The sequence below is a fragment of the Anoplopoma fimbria genome, chromosome 7 (assembly GCF_027596085.1).
Source record: "Anoplopoma fimbria isolate UVic2021 breed Golden Eagle Sablefish chromosome 7, Afim_UVic_2022, whole genome shotgun sequence".
Taxonomy (NCBI): Eukaryota; Metazoa; Chordata; class Actinopteri; order Perciformes; family Anoplopomatidae; genus Anoplopoma; species Anoplopoma fimbria.
Genome location: NC_072455.1, coordinates 3,020,350 through 3,038,164, shown reverse-complemented (window position 1 = coordinate 3,038,164; position 17,815 = coordinate 3,020,350). Strand labels below are relative to the sequence as shown.

The window sequence follows — 17,815 nt, the reverse complement described above, 5'->3', positions numbered from 1 at the left end:
ACAAATGATTCACATTTTTCTTTCCACAAAAAGACCACAAACCACAGAGCTGATGGAGCATTTTCTACACAATTTTTGAGTGTTAAACTCGTCATAACTAATAACTAAAGATGTTTTTTTCCTGACTTTAATTTGAATCATTTAGTGATGAATATTTAAAGGGATAGTTCAACATTTTGGGAGCTTGCTTTCTTTCCGAGAGTGACTCTAGAAGATTAAAACCTCTCTGATTTGTGCTGGATATGATTAGCGTAGTTTAGCATAAAGACAGGAAGCTCCTAAATAATGCTGCTGGATGCTGTGGTTGGCCAGTCTGCGGTTGAGGGGCGGGGCTTAGCAAAGGGTCTATTTTGGATTTAGGTTATAGTTATGTGGTGCAACTATTTCTGGAGTTTAAATTTCTATTTGTGGATGAGATTAAACAAAGAAAACAAAGTTTGGTAATTTGTGTATTTTTCGTTTACCCCTTGTATTTATGCTAAGCTAAGCTATCTACATCCTGACTCCAGCTCTGTATTAACGTGTACCCAAAATGTGAACTATATCGTTTAAATTTTCATGATTAAATACTGACAATCCAAAAATAAAGTTTGGAAAAAAACATCTTAATGTCTTATATAATAGTAAAACTCAGCTAACCTGATTTATTGAGACTCTCGGTGTGGTTTGATCACACTTAATTGGGTTTTCTTGGTGACAACTGTCATAAGTTTCTTATATTGCTAAATTTTGAATTGTTGTAAAGCACAGAAAACACATTCTCATGCAGATTATCTAAAACGGCTCTAAATTTGGGCAGAAAAACATGCATTACGGTCAAAACCTCTCCCCTCTTCATTAAAAGGTTTCCAGAGGCCTTCAAAGGTCCGGGTTACGAAACAAAAACAATCGGAGAAAGTGGTTAAATTACATTTAATGTTTCCTTCATGCATCCCAGACTCTCTGAACTGTTTCTGTCTCGGGTCAGATATGAGTAGAAGTTGTCGTCCTACATGCAGGAATCAGCGTCCAACCCACATACCATTATGGGCACATAATTTAAGCATGGATGATTGCTCTGCACACTTAAAGAGCTCATTATAGTCAAAACACAGCCGGGCATGACTGAGTGGGATTTCCTCCCCCGTTTTGGGAGCACAATGGGCCGACCCCACCTAAAGTCTCCGGAGACTCACTTAGAGACAATCAGAGACGGAGCAAATGTGTCAGAATGGGAATATAGAAGGTCAATCAAAAAGAAATGCTTCTTGTTTAAATGAGTGTGTGTGTGTTTGGACTACAGGAAGTGGCTCACCTCTCCGTCAGGCTGTACTTCCTGTTGAGGTTGGTCGTTTCCTGTTGCCGGGCGGGATGCATCTGTGGAAGACGTTTTAAGGCTATGGTTAATAACACCGAAAGGAGTGAAGGAAGGAATAAATCTGGGGCGAAATGTTTGGTCAGCACACGTCAATGCTGGAGGGAAACGGGTGTGTGACTCCACCCTGTCGTATACTTTAATGGTGAGAAGGTTTAATGAGGTGGAGCTATTTTATTAGGTCAAAAAACTGCATGCCAAGCAGGTTTGTTTGATTTTAGATCACTTTTCAAATCACATTCTTTATGCAATTGTTTTATATTCTGTGTCTCCTCCTAAGGGCTGCACCTGACAATGTTTTCCATTATCAATAAATCTACAAATTATCTTCTCAATTCATCAAATATGACATTTGTCCAAAACCCAAATATTTAAGAATCAGAATCAGAAGCGGTTTATTGCAAAGTATGTTTTGCACATACAAGGAATTTAGGTTGGTGAAGTGGTGCATTGAAAATAAACACAAAATATGACCATTTTCTATAGAATATGATAAACAAACAAACAATATAAGAGTATGTTATAATAAGTTAGGTGTTAAGTGTCAGTTTACTGTCATAAAAGACAAAATAAAACATTAAATATTCATAATTGAGAACCAGTTTTTGGCATTTTTCATTTAAAAAAAGAATGAATAAATAACAAAATGATTGTTTTACTTTGAAAAACAATATGATTTATTGTTTCAGATTTATCTTTCTCTGAACTGTTGTTGCATTCTTACATTTAATTGTGTTTTATTATATTTCAATTTATTGGACTCAACTAGACTTCATTTAATTCTGAGCTATTCAGCTTTTTGTTGAAGGTCTGTTTTATTTGTATTTTCCTGGAGCTTTCAAACGCATTTCAAGGTCTCTCATCTGCAGATAAATTGCTCAGCTGTTTTTTAAATTCATATTATTTTGCCAAACTTCTGCTTTTCTCATTATCACAAAACAGAGGCTCCATTTTTATTGACTCGATGGACAAATAAACAAGAAGAAATTTAAATAAATGACTGAAAAACAGATAAAACTGTCTTTTGTTGATGAAAATAAATAACTCTTATTGTGGCGACAGTTTATCAGATACGCCTGCACCTTCAACCTGGTTTGTAACTCCTCCAGTGGAATGCTGAACGAACTCATTGCACTCACAGATAGCTGCACAATACACACACACACACACACACACACACACAACACACACACACACACACACACACACACACACACACACACACACACACACACACACACACACACACACACACAGATTCCTGGGTGAGGTATTTTCTGTCTGCGATGTAAATCTGAACACTCAGACGGTGTTTTTGTTGGAATGCTGCGCTGTGAATTTAACATATTTGGCCGTCACTCGCTGTCAACAGAGAATAAAATCCATAAAATGTTAACAACTGATAAGTTTGTGATAATAAACTCTAAACCTCAAGGACCGTTGATGCCCCCTCCGAACTTAAATCCACTGTCTCTTGGGCTTTAAAGGGGCATTACGTGATTTATAGCTTCTTCTGGCCGCCACTGGTGAATAAATGGAAAACATTTGAGTTTTTTTATTCCTTTACAGCTGGTAAAGAATAATAATATCATCTTGCAAAATATTTTTTAACATTTGCAAGTTTTAGCCCTTCATAAATCATATCTATGCATTTAATATAGTATATCTCACATGTCCTTAAGGTAAAAACAACATAATAATAAGTGTGGATTTAATGTCCCAAAAATAAAAATAAAAGATGTGATCAGATCTAATTTTGCTGCAAACAACATTTAAACTTAACTTAAAAACTTAACAAATATTTTTTAAATAAATATACTCATAGAAATACTTTTTTTTTTATCATAACATTTACATCCATCCCCTTCGTTTATAATTCCGTGATTCATTTATATGTTCATGTACTTCTCTACAATTGTATTCACTTTCCTACAGATTCTCTCGAAGACAAATGTGTGATATGATGAGGTTACTAAGAGGTTAAAGGTCACAGTAGTGTCAACAGTTCAGACCGAGAGAGTTGAATCATTTCGTGGGCAAAGCTGTAACCCAACGCTGCTATTATTGCTGACACAAGTGTCCGCCGCTGTTGCGCAATCTCCCTCAGCTCCACGAGCTATTTGAATCTTTAGTGAGAAGTTCTGGCTTTTGACCGCATGCAGGATGCGAGGTTTCAACTCTAAACCAACCGTCCAACTAAGGAGGGACACTCGATCTCCCTTTTGTGTAGCTGTTTCTTTTTAGAGAACCGGGTCTTCGGTCCTCGGTCCAAAACCCCACAGTCTGATTTCAGTGAGCTGCAAAGTTTATCTTTCACTCTAGTTTCAGTTCTGCCGGCTGTTATTCTGCTTAGTAAGGAAATCTGTTTGGCTTGTAAACAACACTTGTTAGCGGTTGCTAACGTGTTTCTGTCTCAAAAGGATTGATGCCTGCTGAAGAAATCATGTTTTTAGGTCTTATGAATGATGCTTTGGTATAGAAGTTCCTTTATCAGCAATGTTGATGTAATGTTTTGGTTGCTGGTTGGTGTTTAATAGCTTAAAAATTAAGCTATTTTACATACGACAAAACCATAGACTGTACATAAGAAGTGACCTATTGGATTGTTGGCTGATGTTTTGAAGCCTCGAATTTAGCGTTTTGGCCGTCGCCATCTTGGCTTTTTTGCAACCAATGAACAGAGGTAGCCATATTTGGACTGCAGAGGAGTCACGTAGTGGTAGTGGCAGCAACCTGACATATGTACACTTTGAATTGATTAACAGGTGCTATATGTATAGAACTTGATTGATTGATAGATATAGTCTTCCATCAATGGCAATAAAAACAGATTGTGCCCTATTATCCTGCGTTTTTAAACGTGTGTCTTGATGCATCATTTATGAGTTAGAGCAGCACTCTTACCTCAGTAGGAGTGTAGCTCCTCGCTGTGATACCCTGGTGATGAGGTTGCTGGTTCTCCAGGAGCTGAGAAGGGCTGTTGACGGGATGAAAAGCCGATCTCTGGACTTGATTCTGGGTGTGGCCGTGGGAGAACGCCTGAGGCTTCGGCTGGAAGTCGTGTTGGAAGTCCTGATTTATTTCTCTGATGCTGTAAAACTCCTGATGTGAGCGGAGCCGAGCATCCTCCTCCCTTTCCCTCTCAATCTCTTTCTCTCGTTCTTCTTTGAGACGTTCCTCCTCTCTGGCCTTCTCCATCTCTTTTTCTCTCTCCAGTTCAAGCTCCCTCTCTCGTTCCCTCTCCCACTGTCTCACCCTCTCCTCTCGTTCCCTCTCCCGCTGAACCTCCTTCAGCCTTGCCTTCTCCATTTCTAACTCCCTCTCCTGTCTTTCCCTCTCCCGTTCCCTCGCCCTCTCCTCCCTCTCTCTCGCTTGTTCCCTCTGCTTCTCTCTCTGCCTCTCCATGCCGGTGCTCACAGACATCCTCCTGGCCTCCATAGTGTTCGGAAGCAGGGCAGTCTCCTGCTGAAGTCCCCCCTGGTAGGAGTATCTCCTCTGGGTCGGGTGCTGATTGAGCTCCCCTCCCTGGAGCTCCTGATGATGGAGGGGTTTCTTCTGCCTGCGACTCGATAGACTCGAGACATTGGATGCGCCCTTGCTCGTCTCCTCGAAGAACTTCATTCTGTCCGCAAACGGAAGGATATCCGACTCGTCCGTCCGTGAAGAGGAGCGACTGTATGAGGAAGTGGATGAGGAGGTGAAGGCACAAACCCCATGCCGTGACCCTGTGAGTCCCAACGCCTTCTCACCGGAGACTCCACACCGTCTTTCTGGTTCGGGTTCTGGTTGTAGTTTGTGCTCGGGGGTCCAACGCCAGCGGCGGGCTTTGCCAGCAGGCGCTGGTTCCTCTATGACTCGTACACCGACACCAAAATTTGGCACTCCTGGGTCCAGAATCTGAACGGACCTGGATGGGATGTTGTTTTGAGTGTAGGTTGTCGACTGAGTCTGCGAAACCTCATCGTTCGATTCACTTGAGGTTTTTGCTTTCTCACCCGGTGCATCTTGGGGACTAACAGGTGAGGCAAATGCGACTTTGGTAGTCCTCTCCTGGGCAGGGGGTTCAGGGTCTGCCCCCTCCTCATTGAGGTCTTGACCCTCTTCCTCCTGGACAGTTTCCCCGCTGCAGAGCAACCCTCCTGGGCCATGACTCCTCTGAAGCTGAGCCTTTTTCCTCTGGATTTCATTCCGGAGGTTGGTAGCGAATCGCTCGCTACGACGACGGTTTCGGCGATGGTTCCTGGACGCGTTCGACCTCTTCATGTCCAACATTTCTGCTGCAACCTCTTTACATTTACCTCCACTTCCTCCTCTATCCAATTCCCTCTGCTCCTCCAGTAACGTATCCACACTGGCAGCAGCACTAAGAGGCTGGAAATCTCTCTCTAGTATCTGGTCAGAGCTTAGCCTCCTCTGGGTTGATCCAGTGGGATCCCCTGGTCCGCTCACAGAGCGGCCCCATGGGTGGTGATGCTCTGTTGAGGGGAGGGACCCACCATTTACACCCTTGCTTTCAAGCCTTTCACTTGAGCCTCCGTCGTCATCATCCCCATCTAAGAACACAGATCCTGGAGTCGAACAACGGCTGCCTCCCCGCTTGTTTGACGGCGCTTGGACGTGGTTGTAAGGAGCTTCTTGGTCGTCCCTTGTGGGCTGAAGCGACGAATGCGACCACTGGCTGCTACAAGAAGACAAGGAGGGATCAGAAGTGTCCGATGGATTGTGAGGCTCCAAAGAAGAGCTATCACTATTACACTGCAATAACTGTAGTTGTGTAGCGAGGAGCTTATCGGGGGCGCTGTGCCGGTGAAGCCCCGTAGAGGAGTGCTTGGTCTGGGAGTGCATGATACGAGAATCCTCTTGAACCATCATGGAGGATTCTGCAGGTAAGGAGCCAGGACGAGAGGAGGTGATGGGATCAGGGAGGTGATCTGAAGTGCTCTCTGAATTGTAGTCCCTATTAGCGCGAGGATCACATCTGATTTGTCTAACGTCTTCTGTCTGTCTTTGGATATAGTGCGAGTCTTTTAAATTCTCAGTTTTGTCACCTTCTCCTGGTGCAGGGAAGCCGTTAAGCATTCCCGATTCAACATCCAGAGAGGACTTGTTTTCCTCACGGTAAAAAGAATCACTGGAAATTTCAATCGGAGCGGAGACGCAACGTTTGTTGGCGGCATTAGGCCGAGTCCTGGTTGCCCTAAAACTGTCCTTCCTGGTTGGAGGCTGAGGAGGGTTCATCTTTCTCTCAGCTCCTCTTTCTCCATTTCTTATGATCTCAAAGTCTCCTCTGTCATAACAGCAGGATGAAGGCCTCTCTCTAACCTCAACAGGCCTTGTTCTTGGCCTGGTCAAGGACCTGGACTTGAGTATAATAAGCTGCACCTCATCCGGGGCCTCGCCAGACGAACTCCCCAGGGTTGAGGTATCACCGCGATGGTATCCTCGACAAGTCGGCCCCAGGCCCTGGAGGAGGTTGTCCATGGAGCAGGCGTCTCCGGGCCTCAGTGGCACCGTGGCGTAGTCGGACGTGTTTGAGCTGGCGGAGAAGGAGCTGTAGGCAGAGTCTCTCTTGTTGTTGAAGAGGGTGGGGTCGACGGGGGAACTATGGGAGTCGGAGTACGGCTGCGCAGTGGGTGTCGGTGTGTCCAAGCTCTCCATGGAGCCCAGGGAACTGCTTCGATCAGTGGAGGAGTAAGGTCTGGACAGCTGACCCCACTGCAAGGACAAGTCACTGCAAAGACAAGGAGACAAAGAAGATCAACTCAGGTGTTTCATAAAGACACTTTGATTATTCATTTGGCATATTAAAGCAATCTCTCGAAACCTGCAATTGGCATTCATCTATAATCTGAACTATTCTTACAACAGTGCAGAAGAAAAACCCTTTAAGGAGCCACCTACAATCAGTCATCATTTATTTTCAAGTGTCAAGTTGCTATTTTCCCCTTGAAACACTGTGTATGGGGTTCTGGAGTACAACTTTTGAACTGCACAGCTGGGGAGTCTGTTTTCTATCAGTCCTAAGCCGAAGATCTACGGCAGCACCACGTGATTTCAAAGGCATTCGGAGGAAGCCTCTTAAGAAGGAAGAGGGATTTCCTCCTCATCAAATTCTCACTGCCTGGAGTCAAAATCTCCAAGTCATCCCCGTGATTCCTCTCTTCCTTTCATTTCTTTCTTCCTGTCCCATCTTCTTGACAATAAATGTTGATTTAATCCAAAACCACATTTTTAAAAACCTACTCATTCAAATTTGATTGAGATCATTAAATGAAAACATATTTGTTCACGTTTACTGGATAGTAGGTCAGTTAAGCTTTGCATTGATTACATGACATGATGTTTACAGAAGAGCCCGCTCATGCTTTAGTCAGCACAAACCGATAGTTTGTTTATACAGCCAAAAATTCCATATTTGATCCAGAGGGCTTTGCAATCTGTGCAACATATGGCACCTGCTGCCCTTAGACGCTTGATCCAGATCAGGAAAGACTCCCCAAAAACCCTTCAAGAAGGGACAGCTCCTCCACAACCACAATGTTGTTTGAAACTGAACTCTATTGCACATCACCCTCCTCATTCTGTTCCCTTCTACTTCTAACTGTCCAATGAAAGTACATCAATGCTCCAAAAAATTGTAGAAAAGACAAAAAAGAAGAAAGACAAAAGGAATTTCCCAACAATCCCAACTTGTTGGAGAAACCATATAACACAAAGTGACGGGTAGTTTTTTTTCCAGCATAAGGAGAGCTTAGATTTCTCCAAAAGGAAAGGGCACCCAGTATTTTTGTGCTTGGTTGAAATCCAATCTCTAAAGGCTGCAACAAAACGTTATTTTCATATTTATGTGGTATTTCTTTTTTCCTATAAAGAGAAAGTGGTCACTCACCCCTTTGGATTTTGTTGCTTTTCTTATTCAGACAATAGAGAAAGTAGCCAAGGAGACAGAGGAGAGAAATTTCTAAACAAGCTTTGATCTCAAACAAGTATGGGGAAACAACCGGCTGACTGTCCTCTGGCTGTTTCTGTGGTATTTATGGTTTGCAATCCATGCAAAGATCTGGATTTGCTTATATACTTATAAAATATTTTACCACAACTAAATCTTGTAAAAATACGATTATCTGCTCATGTAGTCAAATATTTTGGTGGACTATTTAGTCTATTTTAGCTATGTATAAAAAAATCCATGACATTTAGCTTAAGAGAATGCAAGTGCTTTTGCATGTTTTTGATAATTTATTACAAATCATTTATGCTTTATATAACACCTTTTTTGCACGGGATTCTTCGGTGTTGAAGAAAAGAATGGAATTTGTTTTGGCAGCCATTTGATTTTTCTGCAAACTATGAAAATCTGTGATCTGGCTCTTAGAACTTTGAAAGTTTTGGAATCCGACTCTGTGAACATCAAGTCTGCGTTAATCTTTTTGTTATTGTTACATTATTAATATGAGGGCACCTTAAGAACACAACATGGCAGTTGGTTTTGGGCAGGCGGCAACTTCCGGTTCTAAAAAGTGAAGCAAATGTTTTAGTGCCTTAAAGCTGCATTCTCTCTACTGTCCACCAGGGGGCGACTCCTCTGGTTGTATAGAAGTCTATGAGAAAATTACTCTACTTCTCTCTTGATTTATTCCCTCAGTAAACATTGTAAACATGAGTTTATGGTCTCAATTTCTAGTTTCAAGTCTTCTTCAATACAGCATGATGTTCATTTAGTAAATGATGCTCCATTTAGAGTCAAATAGAGCATAAAGCAGGGTATGCTTTGGGGAGGGGCTACACAGTGATTGACAGGTCGCTGCCAGAGCCGAATACGGCGTCTCTACATCACTTCTCCACGGTCCAAATATGGTCACTTCTGTTCACTGGTTGCAAAACAAACAAGATGGGGACGGAGAGAATGCCAAACTTGAGGCATCAAAACCATAGTCCAGAAACCAATGGGTGACGGCACGACTCTATGCAGTCTATGGTTTTGGGTATCTGATGCAGATTTGTTCGGGAAATTGTACTTATTGAGTTCATTATCACCCAAAGCTAAAAAATCTGTTTAAAATCTAGTTTAAGAACAAAATTACTTTATTTTACATCACGCTCACATGCTGAGTATTCCTTAAATATAACTTTGTCTGATAAAATTTGATGATAAATGTGTAGCCTAGAATGTGAACTGTACTTCAATGGGAACTTAAAGGTCACAAGACTACAAATACAATGCACAGCAAGTACTTCATCAATTTTCAAAAGTCACTTACTTGCTTTTATATTGTACAGAAATAAATGGAAAACAATGGCTGCCTAGAAAGGTATGAGAAACACATTCAAAAGTCTGAAACTGCAGGGAAAAAAAGTTTCCATTATAAGCATGAGAAAATGATCTTTAAAGGAAGTGAGCAATGAATGAGAAAGCAGAGGCGGCTGTATAGATTTGACCTGGGTGACAGCGAGAGGAAGAGAGGAAATGAGACGGGAGCTGGACGGGAAATGACCGTCCACTCCTGCCCAATCAGACAATCATGTGGAACATGTGAGTGTGAGGGTTCGACACAGATAAACCACCACACTGTGTCACAATGAGGCATGTTTGTTCTGACAAATTACACACACGCTTACAGCTTAAAAGATGTGCAGATAAGCTCAGAACAATTTTTTTGTTTATCCGTAAAAATACACAAAAATGCAGACGGTAAAAAACGTCCCAATTCTTTCACACAAACACAGCTTTTTGAACGTCTTCCTCTCTTTGTCCACATGTTCTGGGAGTCACATGCCATTGTCCGGAGTTATGCCGGGAGCTGCCTCCGTGTGTGTGTGTGTGTGTGTGTGTGTGTGTGTGTGTTTGTATAGTTTGTGTGTGCAGGACACACTGTGGGAATAAGAAACCCACACATGCGACACACTGCTATCCAATCCACATGGGACTATTAGATCTAATAGTGGTCCATTATATCACTGACTCTTATCAGAGGGAGAACAGTACAGGGCGATGACGTACTGCCCCATGAAACTGACAAAGACTATTTTTTATTGTGAGTCAATACGCAGATGACTGCAGTGACTTCCTCTTTCCTTTAAAAAAGGATTACAGTTTGTGAGATCATACTGCTATACAAAGACTACTGTACTTACAGGCGTTCTTTTTATTTGACCTGACAGAACAATTTGTCTATTGTCCCAATTGTTTTACTGTAATATATAAAAATATCCATGATTGCTTTTAAAGCTGAAACAATGAGCTGTGTAGCTATTTTGATAATAATACTTTAAATGTAATTTTATATTAAAGCTCTTTGTAAACATTGTTTTTTAGGAATGTGATATGTAAATAAAGGTTATTATTATTCTTTTGGACTGTTTTGACTGAAATTGTAGGCTATTTTTCTCTATTTTCCCCACATTCTATAGACGAAACGATGACTTTATTAATCATTAAAGAAATTTCTAATGACATTTTAGTAAGTTGGAGCCAAAATTATGATGCAGCAGACACTCTATAAAGACGCTGAATGAATAAATAACTAGACCTATTTGTCCTCTAACAATGAAAAGCTGACTGCATAAGCAATTAATAAGTTGCTAAAGCCTCATTTTGTCCGGTATGATGAGTAGCTTATGGTGGCTAAGGTCAGCTAACTTAAAAAAAAAGGTATTGTAAGTCAACCAACAATAATCAGGCATTTCGCAGGCTTAACTATATATATCTTCTTTCTACTGATACATTATGGAGGAACATTAATCATTATTGTGTAATTTGCAAAAGTTATAGTCTTACAACAACTTACAAGTGCATAAAAGCAAAGCTCAATGCATTTGTGATGTCTTTTGTCAACTCCACACATCCTTGTTTAAGCTGAACGGGCCAACACAATGATCATCAGCTAACGACAGCAATCAGAAACAAAAGCTGTCAGAAAAAATGTATATCTTATAGAAAATTAAGCGCATTTCTTCGTCAAATTACACAGATTTTCCAACAAAACTAACTCAACACAAAACATCCACCTGGTCCCCAAAAGACAGACAGACAAAGAACAGTCCTGATTGGTTATCACTTTGGAATGTTTAAACAGAAGTCAAAAATAGACCAATGGGCTTCCTGCGTGGGCAGTGTTGACATTAGTCTAACAAGGTGATGTCACCTGTTTCCTGGTGACCAAAAATCCCCCCCGGCAGTGACTTATATATTCCCCTTATAGAGACTCATTGTGTTTGACTCAAACCTACAGCATGACACACTCATGTGTGGGAAAACCACCACATTAGGCAACTTTTTGTTAAACTCCAACAGCCGGAATAAGGAAGTGTTATATATAACAGCTGAGAAAAATAACTTAGCAGCACTTTTATTAATTGACATTTATTTAAAAATGTGACTTTCAATGCAAAGTTTGCAGTTTTTTTGTCAATGTAATAATGTATGAACATTTTTTGAAATGTGGAAACAAGGCAATGAAAGCACTGATAATGTTTGCAAATAATGTGACTTAAAACCAATAAAAACTGAGATTAGGAGCTTCAAATTAAAATGTTTTGTTATCAAACACATTCAGCATTGTGTGTAATTACATTTGAAGATGTAATTACACTTTCTATAAGCTAGATAGATGATTTATTTTGCCCTAAAATGGAAATAAAGCTTCTTCCATTTCACCTGATATCACCATGTACCGCTTCATCACATGAAGCCAAGCGTGACCATCCGCTGCTCACCTGTTGTCGGTTGTTTGCCAGGGTAGTGTGTACGAGCCGGGGTGGAGCTGCATGGCAGACAGAGGGGGAGGAGGGGGGAGAGGAGGGGAGTCGGCAGTGGGGAGGCAAGGTGGAGGAGACGGAGGAGGCGGAGGAGGAGGGAGGGGTTCGCCAGGCTCCGGTTGCTTCGCCAGGTGCCAGGAGTGAGGCCTGAGGAGAGGAACGCTGCGTCTGTGGGAGACAGGTGAGAGAGAGGGAGACTCAGGTGAGGATGAGCTGTTTACATCACCCATTATGTTACATAAGCAATAACAACAACTTCTTGTATTTGCTTTAATGATCACATATCGTACACACAGATGTCAAATTATTACGAACATTTAGCTTAAACTACATTACAGCAGCCCTGCAAGAAATCCTGCCTTCAAGGAGTTTAAAATGTTATTTTTTTATTGTTTAAAATTATGATTTCATTCAACTTTACAGTCATTTTGGAGGTGGCAGTTGTAGTGCTGTTGGGGTTTATTATTGAGGGGTGTTTGTAAAATTCTGCCTTCCCTCATTGATATAAAATAGGTGGACAAAATACGTCACCCATTGGTTTGTGGACTGAGGTTTTGAAGCTTCGAATTCGGGATTTTGGTCGTCGCCATCTTGTTTTTTTGCAACCATTTAAGCCCCGCCCTAAAGCATCCCCTGCTTTATGGTCTGTTTGACTCTAAATGGAGCATCATTTACTAAATGAACATCATGCTGTATTGAAGAAGACTTGAAACTAGAGATTGAGACCATAAACTCATGTTTACAATGTTTACTGAGGGAATAAATCAAGAGAGAAGTAGAGTCATTTTCTCATAGACTTCTATACAACCAGAGGAGTCGCCCCCTGATGATGCTGTGGTATTTCCTGCATTAACCTTTCCAGTCTTACTATATACAGTAAATTGGCAATAAAGACATCCATTTCCCAAGATGGCTAATGTAATTTCCTTTCTATACAGTACGTTACATTTTCTCTTTTGCAACCTCCTCTTTTTTGACACGATTCTTTAAATCTAAATTCAAAGATACAAGCAGTTTTTTTGTCTAAATACAATGATATATTCAGGAGAAATGGCTGAATCGACCTGCTTATTTGCAGCCTCAGTTGTAAGTGTCTCTCAAGATCGGGGCTCAAATTAAACTTAGCACAGCAGTGGTACCTTGCCAACCCAAACTCTGTGGAAACAGCTTCCTCAATAGTTGTTTGGGCTTCTATTTGGGCTGCCATTAAAAACTCATCCAACAAGTACAGTAGGTTTCCCCAGTCAGTCTGATCTGAAGCCAGACATTCCAGCGTATCCCATGATATTCACTAATTCCCTTATTCAGACTTCCGATCCCCATATGTTCGCCAGATTCAATTCAACCCCCTGCAGACGGTGAGTGTGTGAGACAGAAATGGAAACAAAACGAAAAAGGAGTGAAAATAAAAGGATATAAAGAGAGAAAGCTCAGGAATAAATGTATTCTCAGAGTCTGAATGGAACGTTATGTGTTTATCTTTCGGATTAATAACAGTTGGGGAAACTACCGCTGAATGGAAACAAATGTTCAGAGTATGAAAACAACAAACGCTGTTGACTCGACATTACTCAAAGTTGACTTTGACCTGAGACTTGACTTGGACTTGCCTTGAGTGACGTTGATATCTAACAAGATTTATACTTGGACTTGGACCTGTCTTGTTTGATTTGACACTTGACTAAAATCAAACCAGGCTTGAACTTGTCTCAATTGACTTTGGCCTTAATGAGTCTCTTATTTGACTTGGACTTGTGTCAGTTGACTAGACATTTGACAAGATTTGAACTTGGTCCTAGGCTCGTCTCATTAGAGTTGTCACTTAATTAATGACCAACCAGGCTTCGACTTGTCTCAAATGACTTGACATTTAACTAAATTTGAACTTGACTTGGACTTGTCTCGTTCGATTTGACACTTGACGTGTCTCAAACCTGGTTTGGACTTGTCTTGTTTGACTTGTGACTTAACAAGACTTGTTCTTGACTGGGACTTTTCTTGGGCTTGTCTTGACTGACATGAGACTTGAAAAGATTATTACTTTAACTTGTCTCAATAGACTTGAGACTTTACATGACTCGTTATTGACTGAAACGTGTCTCATTAGACTTCAGACGTGGCTTGGGCTTGTCTTGATTGACTTGAGACTTGACAAGACTCAAACCTAAGCTGGAGTAGTCTCAACTGACTTGACATGGACTCGTGTCTGTTGACTTAGGACTTGACGAGAGCTATGAAAACCACAGAGTTAACAGCTGGATGGGCAGAACGGCTTCATTTCCACCGACAAAGTCCTCCAGAAGAGACTTTGGTTGAGATTTGCAAACTGAAAGTACCAAAATGTAAAATGAGAAACATTTGGAGGTAGATTTTTTTGGGAGAGGAATGCGGATCCTGGCACGGCGAGGGAAAGGAAAGGGACCATTTCTGAGTATTATTGTTTATGATAAAGCAGAAGCAGGGGGAACCACATCCAAAATAAACACTCTTGTTTCCTGGTTCTCGCTCCTTAAGAGGGATTTCTATCTCAGCCCACTGATTGTTCGACTCCGCTGACAATGTCCTTAAAATTATCCCCTGAGAAAGTTTATATAGAGGCTGTGTGTGTTTCTCTATGTGCATATTTTGTATGTTTGTGCATGAACATGTGTGGGAACCGTCCAAACTCGACCAGAGAAAATACCATTTTCGAACCCACCACCTACTCTTTACTCCAAGTTTAGCTTTCAGAGATTGATGGCCATGAAAATCAAAACAAACTGTGTGAAGCCAAAGTTAGATGAAGAAAGTATGATAAAGATCAATGTGCAACTTAAGAATGTGATAGAGAAAGCTACTGTGCTGTTTGGAAACCATGCATAGCAGAAGGGGAAAGTTCTTTTGAAACCACATAACCAATCCGTGTTTTTCCAAAATGCTCAGATTAGTGCTCGAGGGGGGATCATGTATCATGTATCCAAGAAATGTTGTGATTTACAGTAAGAAGAACTCAATCTTCTACATGGAACCAAAGCCTGTGATATTGGGAGGTAGTGGAAATCTTTTCTACAAACTTTTGTTTTTACTATGTTTGATACCATTCTGCTCATTTTAGTGGTCCATTAACACTTGTTTTACTTTAAGGAATGGGTAGATTTATTTGTTTTTAATTACTTTTGCAATGACAAAAAGGCTGGCTTCATGCATTTATTCATCCTTGTTAGCATAATTTGGTGATTTGCAGGTCAAAAGACGTCAAAGTGAGAGATTCTTAGGTGTCTAAAAACATATACCTTAAGTTTAAACAATGCTTCAAAGAAAAACAAGTTCAAGTTTGTCAATGAAACTATATAAAATACAAGTTAAATAGTTATATAGTTTCTTCAGGAATAGGTTGGAAAAACTGACAAAGAGTCAAATTCATATATTGTTGGTTCATTTTATCTTTTTCAATCATCAATTAGTAGTTTAGTCTAAAAAATGTCAAAAATACAAAAAAAAGCCTTTGAAGTTCCCAGAAGTTCCAAGACGACATGTTCATATTACTTGTTTTGTACGTCCAAAACCAAAAGAGAACATTTTATGTAATTTACAAAAATGGTAAAACATTAAAAGCAAAAATAAAATATAGCAAAATAGATATATAAATATATTTACACAAAGCAAGAATTAAAAATCATGTATGGTGATACAGCAAGTTTTCACCTATAAAGTAAACCTAATATGGTCCCAATTTGAAAGTTTTTTTAAGATTTGAGTGTTAGGCTGGGAAATATATTGATATTATATTGTCTTAAATTTTAGATATCGTAATATGGCATTAGTGTTGTCTTTTCATGGTTTTAAGGGCTGAATTACAGTACAGTGGTGTTATTTTCTGGTTGTTCTAGCTGTTCTATTATTTGCATTTAACCACTTTGTCATTATATCTCCATTACTGATGATCATCAAAAATCTCAGTGTGTAAATATCTTGTAAAAGCACCAATGGTCAACCCAACAATGTTGCTGAAATATAATAATTGAGGTATTTGGTAAAAAATAAGGTGATATTTGATTTTCTCTGTATCAAAGGGCCCTATTTAAGGGTTCCAAGCAGTTCTTGTCCTAAAAATCTTTCTTGGGAGTGAAGTATTAAAAGTTTTCCAAAGCTTTTGTCAGTGCTGCTTTCAGTGACACTCCATAAACTGTTGCCCTTTTCATTAACAGGACACATGAGACACAGCAAAGCTCTACAGTCCATTCTACCAACTGTAAATTAAGTTAATAACATAATCCAAAGAAATCCCCCTTCCCTGTTCTGTGACACTGTTGGCTACCTGTCACAGCTTGGGAGAAACACTCAAATAGGAATCACATCAATAATGTTTTTCTAAGAACTCTCTGACGTACGCGAGGTAACAGCGTGTCCTTGATGTGGAAAGACCCGAGATAATGAGTAAATCGCTGTTGTGATGTTGCTGCGGCCGCGACCAACCAGGAAATCCAAATCAACTTTGCGAGACATGGCAAACTTCCATTTATAAATACATTCTCCAGTTTTCTGTTCGTCTTAAAGTGGGGAATTGATAAAGTAAACACACAAAAAAACAGATATAAGAGACACAAATAGCGAGAAAAAGAGGCAGAGTAATTATGAATTCTCCGTCCATGCAGCTCTGAATGAGCCTCTATGAAAAGGATCTGCTGGAATGTCCTACTTAATGCTCAGAAACTGCAACAGCTGACTGATACCGCAAAGGTCAAACGCGCATAATCTGAGTCACACACAAAGTCGCAATACAGTACAGAACGAACGCCAGACAAAAGGCAGCCAGACAAACAGATTTGGACAATCTCTCTGATAAGGACGGAGACTTATGCACGACTTCAAGAGGAAAGAAAGATTGTAAAATGAGAAAAAGACGCATCATGTGCTCGACAACCGCTCCCTGTGAAGATAAAAGCGAGGCTACTGTTGGTCAAACGACAACGACTTTCCGTCTAGTGTAAGAAAATGAACTTGCCATACATTTATTCCTCAAAGAACTCATTGAGAAGATTAGATTATCAATCCTAAACTTATGTGCGACCTCAGAAAAAAGACCTACCAGACTCTGAAGGGCTGAAGCACGAGCTGTCAAACTGATCCCAGTTCAGGTCCCCAGCATCACTGGGATAAGTTCAAGTTTGAAGAGTTGAGAGTCTACTAATAAACACGGACTACTCTAAAATCCTCTTTTTCCGAGAAGAATCGACATAATAAAACTTCTCGCCCTGAAGCCGTTTTTTGTTTCGTGACATCGGTAGAAATGTGAGCGAGAGCCGATGTCCATCTGTAGAAGTAAAAACCACCCGACGATGCTCACATCCCCTCTCCCTCCTCTTCCTCTCTCTTCCTCCTCCTCTTGCTGGAAGACAAAACATGGCTATTTCTCCCTCTCTCTCCCACCCCTCTCTCTCTCTCTCTCTCTCTCTCTATGCCTCTCTCGCCCCCCTCCCAGGCAGGATGTGTGAGTCAGTGGGAGAGGAAGTATTGTGGAGAGCAGATAAAGTGGTGGACGGCTGCTAAAATAATACCCAGAGTTCCACACTGTTATTGTTTGACGAGATAGGGGGGGGTAAGAGAAATGCAGAGGTACTTCCTCCTTGTGTGTGTGTGTGTGTGTGTGTGTGTGTGTGTGTGTGTGTGTGTGTGTGTGTGTGTGTGTGTGTGTGTGTGTGTGTGTGTGTGTGTGTGTGTGTG

At 40.7% G+C, this 17,815-nt stretch overlaps 1 protein-coding gene across 1 annotated transcript in view; it reads right to left on the bottom strand.

The window, feature by feature from the left end:
- Positions 1 to 17,815, bottom strand: part of shroom4 (shroom family member 4) — a 64,623-nt gene that overhangs the window by 8,232 nt on the left and 38,576 nt on the right. Inside the window, exons 3-5 of the mRNA XM_054601303.1 lie at positions 12,071 to 12,280; positions 4,259 to 7,085; positions 1,295 to 1,356 (exon numbers count right to left, since the gene is read on the bottom strand). Coding sequence (XP_054457278.1) covers positions 1,295 to 1,356; positions 4,259 to 7,085; positions 12,071 to 12,280 — 3,099 coding nt within the window. The remainder of the gene's footprint in view (positions 1 to 1,294; positions 1,357 to 4,258; positions 7,086 to 12,070; positions 12,281 to 17,815) is intronic.